The sequence below is a fragment of the Toxotes jaculatrix genome, chromosome 2 (genome assembly GCF_017976425.1).
Source record: "Toxotes jaculatrix isolate fToxJac2 chromosome 2, fToxJac2.pri, whole genome shotgun sequence".
Classification (NCBI taxonomy): Eukaryota; Metazoa; Chordata; class Actinopteri; family Toxotidae; genus Toxotes; species Toxotes jaculatrix.
Genome location: NC_054395.1, coordinates 28,944,951 through 28,962,215, shown reverse-complemented (window position 1 = coordinate 28,962,215; position 17,265 = coordinate 28,944,951). Strand labels below are relative to the sequence as shown.

At 42.2% G+C, this 17,265-nt stretch overlaps 1 protein-coding gene across 1 annotated transcript in view; it reads right to left on the bottom strand.

The window, feature by feature from the left end:
* The window catches only part of LOC121187394 (cryptochrome-1-like), a 28,397-nt gene extending 11,132 nt beyond the window's left edge, over positions 1–17,265 (bottom strand). The window contains exons 1-9 of the mRNA XM_041046611.1: positions 17,113–17,265; positions 12,342–12,505; positions 4,789–4,897; positions 4,432–4,574; positions 3,357–3,541; positions 2,032–2,120; positions 1,686–1,826; positions 729–1,040; positions 99–250 (exon numbers count right to left, since the gene is read on the bottom strand). Of these exons, the coding sequence (XP_040902545.1) occupies positions 99–250; positions 729–1,040; positions 1,686–1,826; positions 2,032–2,120; positions 3,357–3,541; positions 4,432–4,574; positions 4,789–4,897; positions 12,342–12,499 (1,289 nt within the window). The 5' untranslated portion in view covers positions 12,500–12,505; positions 17,113–17,265. The remainder of the gene's footprint in view (positions 1–98; positions 251–728; positions 1,041–1,685; positions 1,827–2,031; positions 2,121–3,356; positions 3,542–4,431; positions 4,575–4,788; positions 4,898–12,341; positions 12,506–17,112) is intronic.

Here is a 17,265-nt window from a genome sequence, read left to right as displayed (position 1 = left end):
GTGTAATCCAGAGAGACAGAGGAAGGAAGGGTGCCATTCAGGTGAGGGTGGGGGTCAGTTGTTGGCACCAAGGGACGGATGCCAGGAAAGGTACCCACCTGATGAAGTCCCCGTTGGGGTCGGTGCGCCGGCCGAAGCCCACGGGGCAGTAGCAGTGGAAAAACTGCTGGAAAAATGAACTGCAGGACAGCCACATCCAGCTGCCTGCGTTCACGCTCCAGTCTGCATCTAGGAGCAGCTCCTCAAAGACCTGCAGCAGCACAGACACAGCAGCAGCATCATCCAGATGTTTGTTTTAAACCTGGCGCAGAGGTGTCTAAACGTTATGCTGACCCCCACACTGCAGGATGGCTGGGAGGATTTTGGTTCTGATTCGCTCCCTCTGCAATTCGAGGATGGTCTGAACTGATTATTTGCCCAAATGATCCTGCACTGTGAGGGGTGTACAGATGCTAATGCTAACGTAAAGAAAACTTTAACTAGAACATTTGCAATTCTGTTTCGACTTGGCAGACTTCATCTGCTGAGGAAGATCTCATGATACAACTGAAAGCGAGACCCTGTGCTCAGACTCTTCTGTCAACATCTATCCTAAATTATCGAGACTTTCCTGCATTTCTTTTTTGCTTTGTCTTGACTGATTCAAAATTTTTCCATAATGAGGAAACAACAACAACTTCACTCGGCCTCACCCTCCCACCCTGTGGGGTAAATTCCTTCATCCTCACCTTCATCCCTTCCTCCCAGCTGATCCACAGGTCGCCCCTGGTGAGGAAGCAGGCAACGGCGTGCCTGGCCAGGTGATGGATCCAGCCCTCCTGCCTCAGCTGAGTCATGATGGCGTCTATCCAGGGAAAGCCTGTCTTAGCCTCAGCCCACTTGGCAAGTGCTTCTGGATTTTTGTCCCAGGGGATGCGGACGCAGATGGGGTTTCCCTCCATCTTGTCAAAGCGAGGGTTGTTGGTCGCTGCGGTGTAGAAGAACTCACGCCACAGTAACTGGCCATACAGAGAGAGTGGAGGGGAGCTGTTCTTTTTCACCTGGACACAAAGAATTAAAATATTAGGCCAAAAACACGTGGATGCAAGTGCAAAATGTTGTTGTTGGTTGTAAAGGAATTTCAAGACAAGATAATCATAAAAAGCTGAGTCATGAATCTGATGACTTTAGACTTGTTTTGACAAAATCAGAAAAAAAAATTCACTCTGAATAACTTAATAACATCCTCCCCAAGCCCAAAGAATTCAGATTCTGTTATAAAACAACATGTAATGAATCAACTGTTTATTCTCCTGACAATCAGTCTGACAGTGGTCAATAACGTTGCATGAACGTGAGGAAAAGGCACATGTGCAAGTGCAAATAATATTTCACAGTCTGGAGCAAATGAAATGCAGGCAGCTAACTTTCCACACATTCATTTACCAACACCGGCAGTACCAACATAACCTTTGAGATCTAACTACCACATACTGCCAAAGCTTCTGCAGCCAGTTACCCTCTTTTACATTACCCCCATGTGCAGTGTGTGAAACACGGTGGTCTTGGACTCTCTAAAATCCAGGACTGACTTAAAATTTCAGGATCCTCCCTGACTGTTGTAATAAATTTAGCACACTGCTGCAGGCGTTCATATAAAAAAGCTTCACTCCAGAGGAGCTACGCTGGAGGAGTCGTGTGCTGACCTTGCGGTAGAGGTCGGTGAGCTTGAAGTAGAAAAGGCGACAGGAGAGGCAGCCAAAGCGTAGGTAGGGGCTGAGGCCTGTTGGGCTGGCCAGCAGCGAGTTGGCATTCATCCTGGGGCGCTCAAAATTAGCCACCCACGCCTGAAAACAGAGACAAAGGGAGAGAGAGAATTTAATAAAACGTCATATTAAAGAACATGGGAAAAATGTTTATTAGGAAATTATTATAAGTTAATACAATAAGGCTTATAATGATTTCTGGATTATCATTAAATCTAAAACTATAACCGTCATGTTCATGTTATCAGCCATGTGTGGACCTTAACACAAAGGGTGCAGTACTGACTTTTCTCTCCAGGTGGCGCTCTATCCTGGTCAGAGCCTCAGTCTCTCCTCCCGGCCACACTGCTGAAGGGAGGCCCTCGGTGTCAAAGCCTGAAAACATTCATATGGATCACCTTCCTGCTTTACAACAACGTCGTACCCATGTGTTGGATCAGGCAACAGCCCTTCAGTTATTTCATCTGCGCTAAATTAAAATCTTACATAACACGTAATTTCACCCAGACAATCAGCATGAGCTCCGACCGGCTACGAAGCATCCCCAGTTATACCTAACTGGCTTCCTCGCCACGTGTTACGATAATCATGGAATGAGTTGGTGACCTTTCTCTCTTCAGCTTGTAATTTTCAGTTCATTCATACTAATTTTTACAACATATGACTGGGTTACTGTTGCATGATTGCGTCTGAACACCCAGTGTGTAAGCATTACTCGCTCCTTTCTTAGAGGGCAATAGGGAGGACAGGACAGCCCTCTCCTCCGTGCTGCACTGCAGAGCTGAACATCATGAGGTTGTCCACACCTTTCAGAAAAGCCCGGCCTCATCACCTGAGGCTTCACGCTCCCTTAAATATAAAAACCCAGGAGTCCCTCTTTTACTGTTTTACTGTGTGAACTTTAGGACCAAGAAAAAAAGTCTCCATCCCATCAGTCTTTAGTTACAGAAACCTTAGGGACGTACGGTACAGGTGTGAGCAGCAGACTGTGGCAGCACTGCCAGGTTGTGAATGGACAGTGGCCTTCTGTGAATGGAACCCTGACAGCTGGACTGAGAGTAAGAGGGTTAACATGTTACCTGGCTAATTTAGATCACACGTAACAGCCTGTACGAGCTAAACCTTTACTGAGAGAAACCAGACATCTGCACTGATGGTATTAGAGGGTTAACACCTTAAATATCTCCTTTATTAGTTAAACAGTTGCACAGGTGTAAGCAGCAGATGGATACGGTGCAGCTAACTGTATGAATGGCTTGTAACCTTCTGTGAAACACAGATGCGGTGAGGATCTGAGAGTTTAAAGGTTAAAGAGTGTACAGAGTTAATTATGGAAGGGATTTTAGTTTAGTTTAAATCTTAATAATATAATGCTCTTGACATCCTGGTTAAAATTTGGTTCTTGTCCTGAACAAATGACAATCTCTAATTATAGTTTCGGTTTGTTCTCACTCCTTCATTTTAGATAAAATGTAATCACTGACACTTGGCCATATTTTTTTTCTGGAGAATTTGTTTAAAAAGCGGGGTTATATTTTATTCGATGACCAGATAATTGCGTATTTAGAACATATTCTTTTTGAATGCACTAGTGTGTGTTTGTTTTCTCACCTAGCTCCTCCAGGGATGGGACCCCGTACTTGTCTCCGTGGTCCTCAGAGACAGGTGTGACGCAGCGACCCATCAAGGTGTCTGACAGCGTCTCTACAGGCATCTCAGGAGGATCCAGTCGACTGATGAGGGTCTGGAAACGTTTGTAGGTGAGAGGAGGCTGTCCGCCATTCAGCTCTATGATCCTGGACAGGGGGCAGACACAGGGATCAGGGTTCAGGTCACATCTAAAATCAAAGTCACTTTCTGCACAAGTAAATGAAAACCATTTAAGTTTGTCTCGGTGAAGATGCACAGAAAAATAAATCAACATTTTCCTCACAAAAAGACAGAGATCAGCTTATTCCACTTATTGTAGCTGTGCCATTGCTCATTAAATATATTTTATTTATTTTATTTTTCGTGCAGTGACACAGGGTTAGGTTGTGCAAAGAAATAAAGATGACTTGAACTGTCCCCTCTCTGTTACACAGGTGTCAGTGGATGGTTGTGCTTCTCTCTCGCTCTACATGGACTCAAGATGGCGCTGTTGACTGCAGAGGGACCCGTGTCAGGCAGGGAGTCTGGCACCTACTGCCTCTCAGCTCGCACAGGTAATGTACAATTTCAGAGTTTCATTTGAATCAAAAACAGGCTTTTGTAAGATGATGTTTTAGATATACCGCAGAGGTGTATATATTATAGTTTAATTTCAACACTTATATATAAGTTCATGCAGTAGCTTTCAATGTAAATATATTACTACTGTTACCAAAAAATCATCTGGCTGCAGGACAGTTCACTCACAACAGTCCAGCATCATGCACTGTTTAGTATGTGTTTGCAGGTGTTTGTGTTTGTGTGTACTTGTACATTTATCTTTTTGAGGACCAATTTCAGCATAGACCTAACGGAGTGAAGACATGTTGGTTGGTCCCCAAAACTTTAAAGGGCTGTTTGAGGGTTAAGACCTGGTTTTACACTGGTTTTAGGCTTCAGGTTAGAACTGGGTTTAGGTTAGGGTTATAATTAATATGCATTATGTCCTCACAAAGATAGAGGTACAAGTATGTGTGTGTGTGTGTTTTTTCCTCACTTGTCCAGGTCATAGAGGGTGTGTGATATCTTGACGATGACCTCCACCCCTGCTTCCATGGCCAGCTTCTTGATGGCAGCGTCTCTCTCCTTCCCGAAAGGCTCTGAGTCGTACTCAAAGGTCAGCCGAGAGATCTTCCACTCCTGAGACAGAAAAAGAGAGAGATGATAGCTTGTTTTTTCCCGATCAGACCAAAAAAAACAAAAAAAAAACAACAATTTACAATGATATAAAACAAACAAATCCCAATATTACAGAATCTGGAACCAGCAACTCTTTTTCTTTGCCTTCTTTGCTTAATCAGCTTTAAATGTGAATATCAGAGCTGCTGCTAATTGTCAGTTGTTGGATGCTGACCTTAAAGAGCCGTGGGAACACATTGGCTGGTTGGCCCCTGATAACAAAAAGGCGAGAGTTGAGCTTCCGAAGGTTGGCGTCCAGATCCTCCAAACACTGGAGGAGAAACCTGAGGAGAGAAGACAGGGAGGACAAAGAAGACAAAGAAGGAAGTCAACAAGTTTCTAAATGATCTCCTGAATTTACTCTGGTGATTCTAATCATTACAAAACGTGCACGGGAAACTTTTTGGTCTTGACCTTTTTTCCCTTTTTACTCTCAGATCCTTCACTTTGCTGCATGTTTCTTTGCAATTGTTTGTTTAGTATTTTCTGGGTCTCAGGTGTACGTGTCTGCTTTAAGTTACACTGTAAGAGCTTTGAAAACAATGGAACATCAACTTGTTTTGAATGGAAATGGAGTATCTGTGTGTGTGTGTGCATGCTTTGGGCTTTATGACGCATGCGACCACCCAGTGAGAGCAGATTTCCCTCACTGTCAGACACACACACGTTTGAAGCTTTAGTGGATCGATGTACATCAGAACAAACGTCTCGCTCACTGAAACAAAAATGAAAAGGAGTCGTGTCATCTTTGGTAACTCGGGAATGGATTTACATTTAACTCTTTTAAAGTGTATAGTACATTAATATTTCTATTAGCGCAAACCCTGAACATGTGCTCTGACAACTTTTCAGAGAATCATGTCTGAATATAGACATGAATCAGTCCCTTCATAAAAAAGAAAACATGAACAGTGGGTGAGCATGAGTTCAGACACTCTGGGACACTAACCCCTACAAACCGAAAGGTTACGGAGAGTTCTGGTGTCTCTGCCTGAAGGTCGTTTGTGACATACACTTCCGTCTGTTCTCCAAATCCCTGCTTCTGGATAGGATTTTTTTTTAGACTGGTGACTGACGTCAACAAATGATGCAGGCAGCACCCCTGACCTCTCACTCTGGCCCTGCAGTGTCTGAATTTAGTTTTGTTTTTTAAATTATTTGTATTTCAATCAGAAGGTCATAAAACTGGCTCCACAGTTTTGCATCTGTAATCTTGGAAATTAATTTATGCTTCTGTTGCTTTTTTCTTCGACTACTTGAATTCACTTTTTTGTTCCTTAACCATCTTTAAATTCTAACAAAAATAAATTGAATCACTGTTTCCTGAGTGTTTTCAGATCTGCCACCTTTAAGGTCTGGTTACATGAGGGGGATTCCTTCCTAACATTAACCAATGCTGACTGTTGGTAGGAGGAGGGATGTGAACTGTGAGCTCTCATGTCAAAGTAAATTAACCAACTGCCCCGTGTTCCGACTGGACAAGAAGCAAATTTTATTTGCACTAATAGGACTGCTGGTGTGTTTCTGCTGTCTCTGTTCTTGTGTTTCATAATAGCCCAGACTGACAGATCTCAAAACCTGTCTGGAGTTCTTTATGTTATTTTCATCTTTAGTTTCTGTGTGTGAGTCACACAGTTTTGAGATAAACACTTTTTTCCAAGATGTATCTGTACATGAATTTGTGCTACCTACTACATATTTGCATCTTTGTGTATGCACCTGTTTCTTTCCACTTGTATTCAGTCTGCACACACCTACAGAGGTTTTGAGGCAGTGTAACAATCCTGCTGCTTCCAACTTTGCTATTGAGAAAGGACGGTCAGTGCTGTTACAGCACGTGCTGCTGTGAAAGGAGCAGTTGTAAAAGGAACAGTTACTGGTTCTGATCAAGAAATAATCCAGCATGTATTCCCCCACAAAACAGCAAAAAACAAACAAGGTATCATGTGTTTTGAGGCTAAGCTAAGCTAACTGACTGCTGACTGCTTATATTTATCTTGCAGACATGAGAGTGCTTTTGATCTTCTCATCTAGTTCTGAGCAAACAAACAAAACAAAAAACACAAATAGGTGTATTTCCCAAAATGTTCTACCACTCCTTTAAAGCAACAGCCCAAAATAAAATTAGATTCAGTCAGGGAATTTCCCAGGAGACACGTTCTGCATCTTTAAAACTGATGTAACTGCAATGACGACAGTCTTGTAGCGTTTTCAGGTGATTAAGTGCCTCATTCAAAACGTTGGATGCATTTAACAATGAGACTTGCTTTAAACTTGCTCCATAAAGCTGAAGAAAGCTGTAAAGGATTTAATTGTTTCTTCCAAAACAGCACTATATAATGAATACAGTAAGACAACACAGCGTCAAAGCTGTTGACATTCTTTTGTCAAGCTAATAATCAGTGTATGGTATCTCATAGTACATTTCCATCGCATGCATCTGCCTGTTACCAGAGGTCAGACTGCAGAGCACCAGAGGTCTAGACGTGGTTCAATTCGCTGTGTCTGACCTGCAGTCCTGATCATTAGCAGAATCAGCCGGGATCACAGACTAAGCAGACAGTCGGTAAGCCGAGCAGACACCCAGGCAGCCAGACGATGTTCTGCTCAGTTCTGCTCCCTTCTGTCTGACCCGGCTGGCCTGATCATTAAACCAGGGGAGGGCTCACTCACAGGCAAAGCTCCATTTGCTCCCAATCCGCACACAGACGGGCAGAGCTGGGTGGCAAGGTCGCACACACTTGAGGCACGTGCCTGCTTATGCATGAGCGAGACAGAGTTATGAAGCCTGTGTAGGAGCTCCCATACCTGACTATCTGGGTGGATTTTTCTGTCCACTCTGGGTCTGTCAACAAACTTCAAATGGAGTTTTTAAGTTAGGTTTTTAATAAACATAAAACATAAGCTCTGCAGCATCCAAAACTTATGGTAGGGACACATTAGGTCAACAAAGGAAACTCTAATGATATAATAACACAAATAAACAGCATAAAAACGGTGAGGCTCCTGTCAGAGAACCAAAGGTGAAATGGTTTCCGACTTGCGTGAACAAGTGACCTTATTTTCTGCAAACTTTAAAAAGCTGTGGGGGGAAATGGTTTGAGTGCTTTTGCTTTTTAGGACTGTTGATAACCTGAGTCATTTCGTGCAGAGATGGCCCTCGGTTACAATGTGATGACACAAACATGGTTTTGTGGTCACACCGCTGCATGTTTTTTCACAGACACACTCAACTCAACACCTACAAGCTTCACTGACACACAGTCATTCCTAAATTGCCATTTGTCGTAAAAAGAACAACACTTATACTAAGACTTTGAAGTATGAGAAATCCGTCTTAAATAAAACACCTTGTGTAAATTCCACTGAAACTGCACGAACGATATTGAGAGCACGACCTCAGTCTCCTCAGTGTTAGCTACAGCCCTGAACTGAGCAGAGAGGTGATCATGTGAACAACCTTCATGTAAAGAGGAAATGTTATTGAAGCTGTTCTTCTGAAAACGTCACCCAGCGCCATGGAAACAGCATTAGCTTGGCTAAAGCTGAACGAGCTAGCCGCGCGTTCATCAGCGGTTAGTCCGGACGTGCAGCTTCTCTGCGCTGCCCTCCTTCTGTCTCAGTGGACAAAATAACAGAGATGATCAACAGCTGAGATGCTATGAGCTGTTATACAGTATGTGTGTGTGCATGTGAGCACGCACATGAGCTCACACACGCAGTGGGTCAGCATGTGTACCCACGTGCACTCATGCAAATCTTTTTGTATGTGTGTATGTGTGCGTGCGTGCACACCTATTGGGAGCGTGCACGTGTTTATGTGGGCGCACTAGTGCATGCTTCCACATTAGAAAGCCTGAATGTTCCTCTGTGTTTGTGTCTGTGTGTTGCTAGGTTAGCCACTTCCTCCTGATGTTTCTGTTGCTGTCTGCCCGATTGTGTGAATGTGTGTGTGTGTGTGTGTGTATGTGTGTGTGTGTGCGTGCGTGCCTGTTGGCTGCCTTGTCATATATCAGTCCTTATATAACTGTTCTGGCCTACATCTGTCTGAACAGACACACACAGCTTCAACACACCACAACACAATCCCTTAGCCTAGTAACCTCATTCCTGGCTGCGGGCAAAACACACACACACACACACACACACACACACACACACACACACACACACACACACACACACACACACACACACACACACACACACACACACACACACACTCCCATACATTTATTCTTTCCCTTCATTTCCTTCGCTCCCTCTCTCTCCCTCAGTCAGACTGGAGAAAGAACAATACCTGAACTGTGTATGAATGAGAAGCAGTAAAACCTTTTAGGAAAAGCAAATATGATTTCAGTTTTCTATGTTATATATAGATTATATATTCTAATCAGAATATACATGAGAGTAGTTTTAGGTCTTCAAGTTAGTGGTGATGAACTGATATGAGGAGTAAAACCAGAAGTGTTTGCCAAGCCTGTATTCTTTTGCAGTTTGCAGCTCGTTCACTGACAGTGCAGAATAATCATAACGAGGATGGAAGCTCACATTTGCATAAATTCAACGCTAAGGAAAAACGAAGAGCTCAAAAAGAACACGTTTGGAGATTCACAGCAGTCAGCAAATCAAACAGCCTTGCTCTTCGTGCTGCTGGCAGAAAGCTTGTACTTTTCAAAAGGACAGGACAGTCGATAACCTTGGTCACTGCAGGAGAAAACTCTGATGACGCGTTTCTTCCGATCTTGCGTATTTTAGCAGATAATAAATGTCGCCTTGTTGTTTTCATTTCAAACAGATGTACTGGATGGTGTTCATTTAACTTTGCCTTCACCTCCAGTGTTTTCCACCATGTATCCGTTGGGTAACAGGCCACGCGGGAAACCCTCCCCACAAGTAGGTCACGATCACATAACCGCTCAGAAGTTTCATGCACTGGCACACTAACCTACATCTCTTGCACAGACTATTCTCACATTTTCCTTTAGGTGAAAAACAATTGATTATCCTCACTTTTATTGTTTTTTTTCTCTGGAGCTCAAGGTCTTTACCTAACACTCCTATGTTAGCACCATGGCCGGGACATCTTCCATCTGTTGTCTGCTCACTGTGAATCTGGCACGGTCTACAACTGGATCTCATCTTATTATATCCAGAGATGTTAAGGTAATTATGAACAGAAAACTGATTACACAGTCTGAGTATGTAGCAAATGTTAGTAAGGCACTGCCACCAAAAAGAGAAAATGGAGGGAAAATAAACATAAATATAGTGAAGGTAATATGGTTTAAGGTTTTATGGTTTAAGGCCTGATGAGTTTTCAGTAATGGGGAGTTAAAGCTGAAACAAACTGAGATTATGTCCTGAATTAAGTGAATGTTCCTTCCACCTTAAACAGAACAAGAAACTAATGTGTCCCACAGTAACTTCATGGGATGAAGAGACAACTCTAAAGCAATAAGAAAAAAAGAGAAGTTTTTTCTTCTTGCTTTAGAGTTGTCTCTTCATCCCTTTTTTTTTTCTCAGTCACGTAGGCTGAACCTACATTTTGGAGCGCTCTCTCCAGTTTCAGCATATGGTTATCCAACATGGCTTTGACAGTTTTTTTAAAAATCATCTCTGACCTTTACATTAGATGCATCAAAAGGAAATGGGTCAAGAGAAGGCAATAAAGCAAACAAGTGCTCAGAAAACAACTCATTACATATGTTTAATTATCTCTGTCATAGATACAGTGGCTTTTTTGACCTGTCTGCACAGTTTCTCTTGAAGCACTGAACATTAGTAAGAATAAATGAGGAAGGACAAACAAGAAAGATCACTTACTCGCTTTACTCGGCCATAAAAGTTCATTATTAGTTTCCCATTCATTAGATTAGAATGGCCCCTGGAGCATTTTAATCCCAGCAGAACAGACCTACGGGACATTTTAAGTTCTAGTTTCTGCTAAGTATAACAGCACTAATTGGATGATGGTCTGCTATAGACAGACCTGCAGGTGTCAGTACAGCTGGGCGGGTGTTAGAGCCACAGTCTCAGTCTGTTGGCTATTAGTGCTGCAGACATCTGCTTGGTTTACCTCAGATGCTTTGTGTGTCTATATATGGGACACGTCCGATAACTTCATAAATAATTTAAAGTCTCACAGTGTGTCTCAGTGTCTATCCAGGAATCTTTCTGGGAAATTATAAGGAAAATATGTAAAGTGTTACTAAACTTCCTGTTCTGCTGGGGGTACTGTCGACACGTCGGTCCAGACAGAACACTGAAGGAAAGCTAACATGCTAACATGCTAACCGTGAATAAAGTCCTGAAGTCTTCATTACCTGCTTTACCCCTGACCTACAAATTATGTTTTGGATCTGAGAGAGGTGCGCAGATGTGCCGCCGCTGCCACCAACGCCACTGCCAATCTGTTTACATTTTTAGTATCATCAGCTGGATATCACTGGGTCAGTGACTTCAATATGGACTATTCCTGTGCGAGGACTACAAATAGCACTGAAGAGCAAAAACGGGCCAGCGAGCAATGAATGTTCAAGTGATACCAACTCCGCTCCCCTGCAGAGCAGATATGATGGTTTACAAACTCAACACTCACGTGAACTCACACGCATTTCCTCAACACGGGGCAGAGCTTTATCTAACATGACACACACACACACACTGCCCAGTCTGCAGTCCCTTAGCGTAGTTACACACACCTATTCTAATAACCTAATTCTTAGAGCGCCCCTTGGAGTGAGCTTTGTTTAGAGAAGTCAGACTCCTGCTGTAACCTATTCATCCAGCCACTGAGCCCTAAGTCTACCTGCCGACTGACCTCTATAATGGGGATTATATTGGAGGAGGCTAAAACAAAAGGGCACCCTGTGGCTGGGAAACCGACTGAGCTAGTGCATTCAGGTCAGAGCTATACACCCTGATTTCTTTTGTCTATTAAATCCACTGAAATCAAGGGGTCTTTTAAATCAGTCTTTTGTTGTCTGTGGAGAAAAACCAGTGGCCAAGGAGCAATTTTAACAAGGCTTAACAAAGGATATTCAAATTCTGACTTATGTAAGACCAGAAGACTGAAGAGCATCAAAGAGATTGCCAGACAATGATGAAAAGTCAATGACAATCTCCAACTACCCGACCATTAAAAAAATCTAAAAGCCTCAGATTCTACAACTAAAGCTTCAAAATCAGAGAAATGCTGACATCATGTTGTGAGTTGAAGCACTGCAGCTCTTATTTCTCTGGTTCTTATTGCCACCGTTTCCCCGCTTTCTTCTTACAGCTGTTATGTTTGAGTCACAGCTTTCAGCAGCTCTATGGAGACCGACATCATTATTGTACAAAAGAAATGAAATATTTAGGCCATTTATTTATTTGGACCAGTGATTCACAGCCTTGTCTGGCTGGTGCTCACATAAAATGATGGGATGTTTACTTGTGACACCTCATCTATGACTACATATGTCGAACAACTGACGAGCCCAACCAAAGAGTGGCATTTCTTTGTTTATTTCACTCATTTAAAATGATCAGCTAATTAAGAAAACATCACCTCATTTTGTGAGGCAACATGATGTTTTCTGCCTTTCTCTACTTTTAATGATCTCACCACCCAACTGGTTTATCTTTCGACAACTTGTGGGGGCCACATCCCCCAGGCTGGGGCAACCATGAAAAATGGGACAAACAAACGGGACAAACCAAAAAGAAAAAAATAAACGATCTTACCTCCACCTGTTCACCCCGACGTTGGAGGAGCCCGCGAACCATGGGTCCAGGAAGTAAACACAGCGCACCGTGTCCGCCCCCTGGACGGCCTCCCGTAGCGCTGGGTTGTCATGGAGACGGAGACCCTTCCGGAACCAGTGGATGGAATTTTGGGCCATCTTATTCTGAAAGGAGAAAGCGACAGAGGAGATAAAGAAGGGGAAGAGCCGGAAGTGACTGAATGGTGGTGCCTCTTTAACCGAGCTGAATGAAGACGTAACACTGTCAGCTGCTTTTCTAGCCTTCGCTCTCGGCTAGTGCAAAACCGAGCGTCTCCCGACAGGAGAGATAGCTGAAGCATCCAAGTTGTATCAGTTGCCAACAGAGTGGAATGTGCCAAGAATAGAACGATCTGAACAGGAACACCTCTCATCACTTCTCAACACCCAGAGATTTTTTTTCTGCTTTCTATTGTTAGCAGAGACATTTTCAGAGATGAGAGAGATGAAAAGAGGAGTCATTTCTTTGGACTGAGGATAGTCTTGTATGAAAAACATGAATTGTTTTGAAACGATTAGTTGATTAATTAATAAGGATTTCATGATATACAATTATAAGTACATCTTTAGAATGGTGATTAATGTTTTATTGTATTTGTATTATAATTTTTTACTGTACAAACAATAAGACAAACAATTTTGGAGTGTGCTGGTCATCAGGGACAAATTTTACTGTCATCGAACAGCATAAATCATCATATTGCCAAACCACACGATTAATCACAAGCAAAAATATACACCGGTTCTAACTTTCAAACATGAGTATGGTTTATTTTTTTGCTTGTTTCTGTTTTATAACATTTTATACCGTGTTTTTTTTAACATTGCAAGTTGATTCCTTTTTGGTTTCGTTATCTTAATCGAACATAAAGATGTTTCATGGTGTCATATTGAGCTTTGGGAACTTGTGATAAGCTTTTCTCATTATTCTCAGACAATTATTTTATACTTTATCGACTGAATGATCAGTGTATAAACTGTGTGTGGGGTTGGCTGACACACACTATCTTGGTTGAAATCCAACCTTAGACCGTTCTGTTGCATGTCACCCACCTCCTATCTCTCTGTCCCAGTCCCTCCTGTCTCTCTACTGTGTTCTACAAACACGAAAATCCATAAAATGATCTAAACAAAGAATAAGAGAAAAGGCTTTGGTTTGAAAGGAGGAACTATGCAGAGGGAGTCGGGTACTCCTCAAAAGACTAACACAATATTTATATACCAGTAATATTCTTCAATGATAATGCTGTAATAATAATTACATTTACTCCTTTACTCTCTGACAGACATGTATAGAACATGCAGCTGTTCTGAGGCCTTTGTAACACACGGCCACTGCATTGCTGATTTTCCTTGGCTCATGGTCAGAGTGAGCATAAACTGGACCACAGTCAGGTGGGGACAAAGCCTGACCACTGAAGCATTAAAACATTAAGGTCTCAAAGCTCCACCAGTCAGTGTGACAGGTGACACTGAAGGATTTACCTGCCAAATAAGGTACAACTTTTACTGCCACTGGTGCCTAACAACTCCTGTCAGTTATGTGGTTCTCAGGAGCTGGTTGGTAAACTGAACAGCTGATGGCAGCAGAAGCAAAACAGACGGTCCCTGACAGACGCTAATTTAAATGGCTAATTAGCTGGAATTCTAGCTGACTTTTGGCTTGGCTGCAGGCTAATTCAGTAGATCAACTGTATTTCTTGACTCACTGGGTGAGTCTGAAACCGCCAGAGTCCCTGATGGCAAGCACACTTCATTCAAGCCAAGTTAAATAGGACAGTATGATATTTAAAGAACTGTGAAGAAGCAAATTTCATAAGCAATTTCATTTCCTCTTCTCATCTGGAAGCAGCAAAAAGAGGAGCATTTCTTTGATTTACTCTCAAGCTGAAATCCACAGTGGACACAACCTGGTTACAACCTGAATTATCTGCCCAAACCTGTTGTTGGCAATAAGCCACAGCTCAAAACTTCACAACAAGGATTTTCCTTTTCCTCCACTCTTCACTAGTGGATAACTGATACCGTAAGTAAGGGTGAGCTGTGGCAGCTCATCTCAGGCTCTGTCATCGGCTTTGACATTGCGTCATAAAAAACAAATAACGTCTACTTTTCAGAAAGAAGAAAAATTATCATTTAAAGTGCGACTGAATGGATCAATAAGTCACTGGTCAAATACAAGGGAGCACACATTCACATTCAGATCAGCATCATAATAATGTACAAGAGTCCATATACGACCGATATGCTTTCATGACTGAAGTTTAGATCACGTGATGACTGAGAGCACTTTATCTGCAGATGAAGACCATGGGATGCTGTTGAAAGCCCTGAAAACAGCAAATAACAGGACCCCAGGTTCTGCTGCTCCTTAGGTAGAATGCAAAAATTCATCAAAACCAAAGGAAGTCTATAGCAACAGCGTTTCCCATACGTTGATTCATTAGCTGGCAGTACTGTGCAGATGGATAACGTTAGTGCTAATTGTATAACTCTGAAGCTGAACGTTTACTGCCTCAGTCCAGATGAATACTGAAAAATATTTTCAAAGTCTCATAAGTGGTCATCCTGAGGAGGTCGGACTAACAGTCCAGAGTGAACAGCCTTTCTAGGCTTCAACTAGTGCTGCTGTGGCAGCTCAAGCAGCAAGAGAGGGTGAGACAGCTGTAGCTAACGAAGGGAGAGATATAGCAGAGGAGGAGGTGGAGGAGGACTGCAGCCAACATGCTGCATATATATATACACACACACACACATATATATATATATATATATATATAATGAATCTGTGGGAAACGCTGTAGTAAGACTTCTCATTTTCATCCAGCTATCGGAGCTTTAAAGTTGAGAAATTTCCTCTTATTCTGCACTGTCTGACACAATACAAACATCTGTTCTCCATAAGCTTGTTTCAGCTCTTTGTTGAAATTATATGTTTGCATTTAATGAAATAATCGAACCCAAGATCCCACGTATTTCATTGCTGCCCCATTGCATCAGATGGGAATATTCCAAATAGCTTGAACACATTTTCCCAAAATCAAGCTGAACATATTTCAAATCTTTAGATACAAGAATTTCAAATAAACTTTATCGAGTTTGAATAAAGTTTGACTGCTTGAGTCTGCACTGACTTTCCTGCCAGTATGACAGTGGGATCAAAAAGGTTAAACAATGACAAATTTCTGAATTAATGTTAATCAGATACATTTACTGACTTTGAGTTCACCTGAAAACTTCTTAAAAACATTAGAATTTTTTTTCCTCAGTGAAACTGGGTCACACTTAGAATCCACTGCAGCTGGAATCAATCCAAGCAAACAACAAACTTGTCAGCAGCTTGTAAATTTACAAATGTGTGTGCACTGTCTGCCAGTATATTCTTAAGTCATCTTACCAGCAATTAATCAATCATGAATGAATCATTAACATACCATCTACAATGTGATTAGCCACTGCTACTATACAACTACTGCTGCACCTTTAAAAGCTACTGCCTGGACCAAACCACCAGCTACAACAATCCATCCAAGGTGAAGATGGACACAGTCCTGCCCGAGAAAGTTCAAACCACACTGGACACTGTGAAGGTGGACAAGGCTCTGTGGACATTTTTGGACGTTTTCATCATAGGTTTAAAAAAAAAAAGATGCATCATCAGCACAGAGAAATAATGCTTAGAGAGACTCCACAAAGAAAAACACTTTGTTTACAGAGCTGATCCCTGAGCTGATACAGCTCCAGGGCATCTGTGGCTACATGTTGCATTACCTTTGATGAGCCTGGCTTAGTGCAAAACATAACCGTTTGTCACAAATAGAAACATAACTCATCACATCCTCTGCCACACTGCTGATTCTCACAGTGTCACATTTAAAATTTGCAGCCGGTTCCTCTGGCACAGTAGCATACACCCAACAGCCGGTGACCAGATTTTTAGGGGAGCCTCTGTGACGTAAAAAATATTTGTAATCAGTGGTGAGAATACTCATGTCTTTTAAATAACTGAAAATAACTTGATGTGGGATGGGAAAAGGGGGCAGGGGATGATGAATGAGTGAAGACAGACTGACTGAGGCTTACAAATAATACACTGTACTTAGGACAATGGGAAAAAGTATTGTTGATTCATACTCAGTCAAATATTATAATGGAAATAAATTAAGGAACATTTTTGAAAGCTCTCTCCATGTGACCTTCAAGAAATATTGTATTAAGCAAAACAAACAAACCAACAAAACAAACAAAGATTCCAGCTCTACTTCACTGTAAACATAAGCATCCTCCAAGAAGCCATGCGGTGCATTTATTTTAATATCCGCTATTTAACTAATTTTGACACTGAACGACAGTAAACAAAACGTTGCTAGATAAGTGTCAAGTCACAGTGATGGCTCCTATGACTTCTCCAAATGGAAATTAGGTCACACCGTCTATTCCGAACGGGAGCTGATAACTGTGTCCGCCTCATGTGAACTTCACCCAGAATTAAACCTAAATAACAAAACAAAGTTCTGCTGAACGTGTCAGGGTGAGATTTACAAGCCCTGCACATGTCTCAAACAACAGAAGTGAGTTGGAAGTTCAAGTCCCGGGCAAGGAAACAGCATCTCTGTAGACCAAAACGGGGTCACCAGAGCGATGCTTATGTAACTGGTGGCGCTGTTTATAAAAGTATAGCCGGTTTACCCTTAAAACAAAACCCTGAAAGCTGCCGAAAAGACCCGTCTTACCTTGTGCTGGCTCCCCGGAGGTGATATTTATGTCAAGCCCAAAGAAAGATGCATTCTTTCCTCGGTTCTGATGTGCGGGGAAGTGCTGTGTGCCGGGCGGGTGCTTCTAGCCTCAGCCTAACAATCCCTCCTGTCTCCCTGTACCTGCTTTCA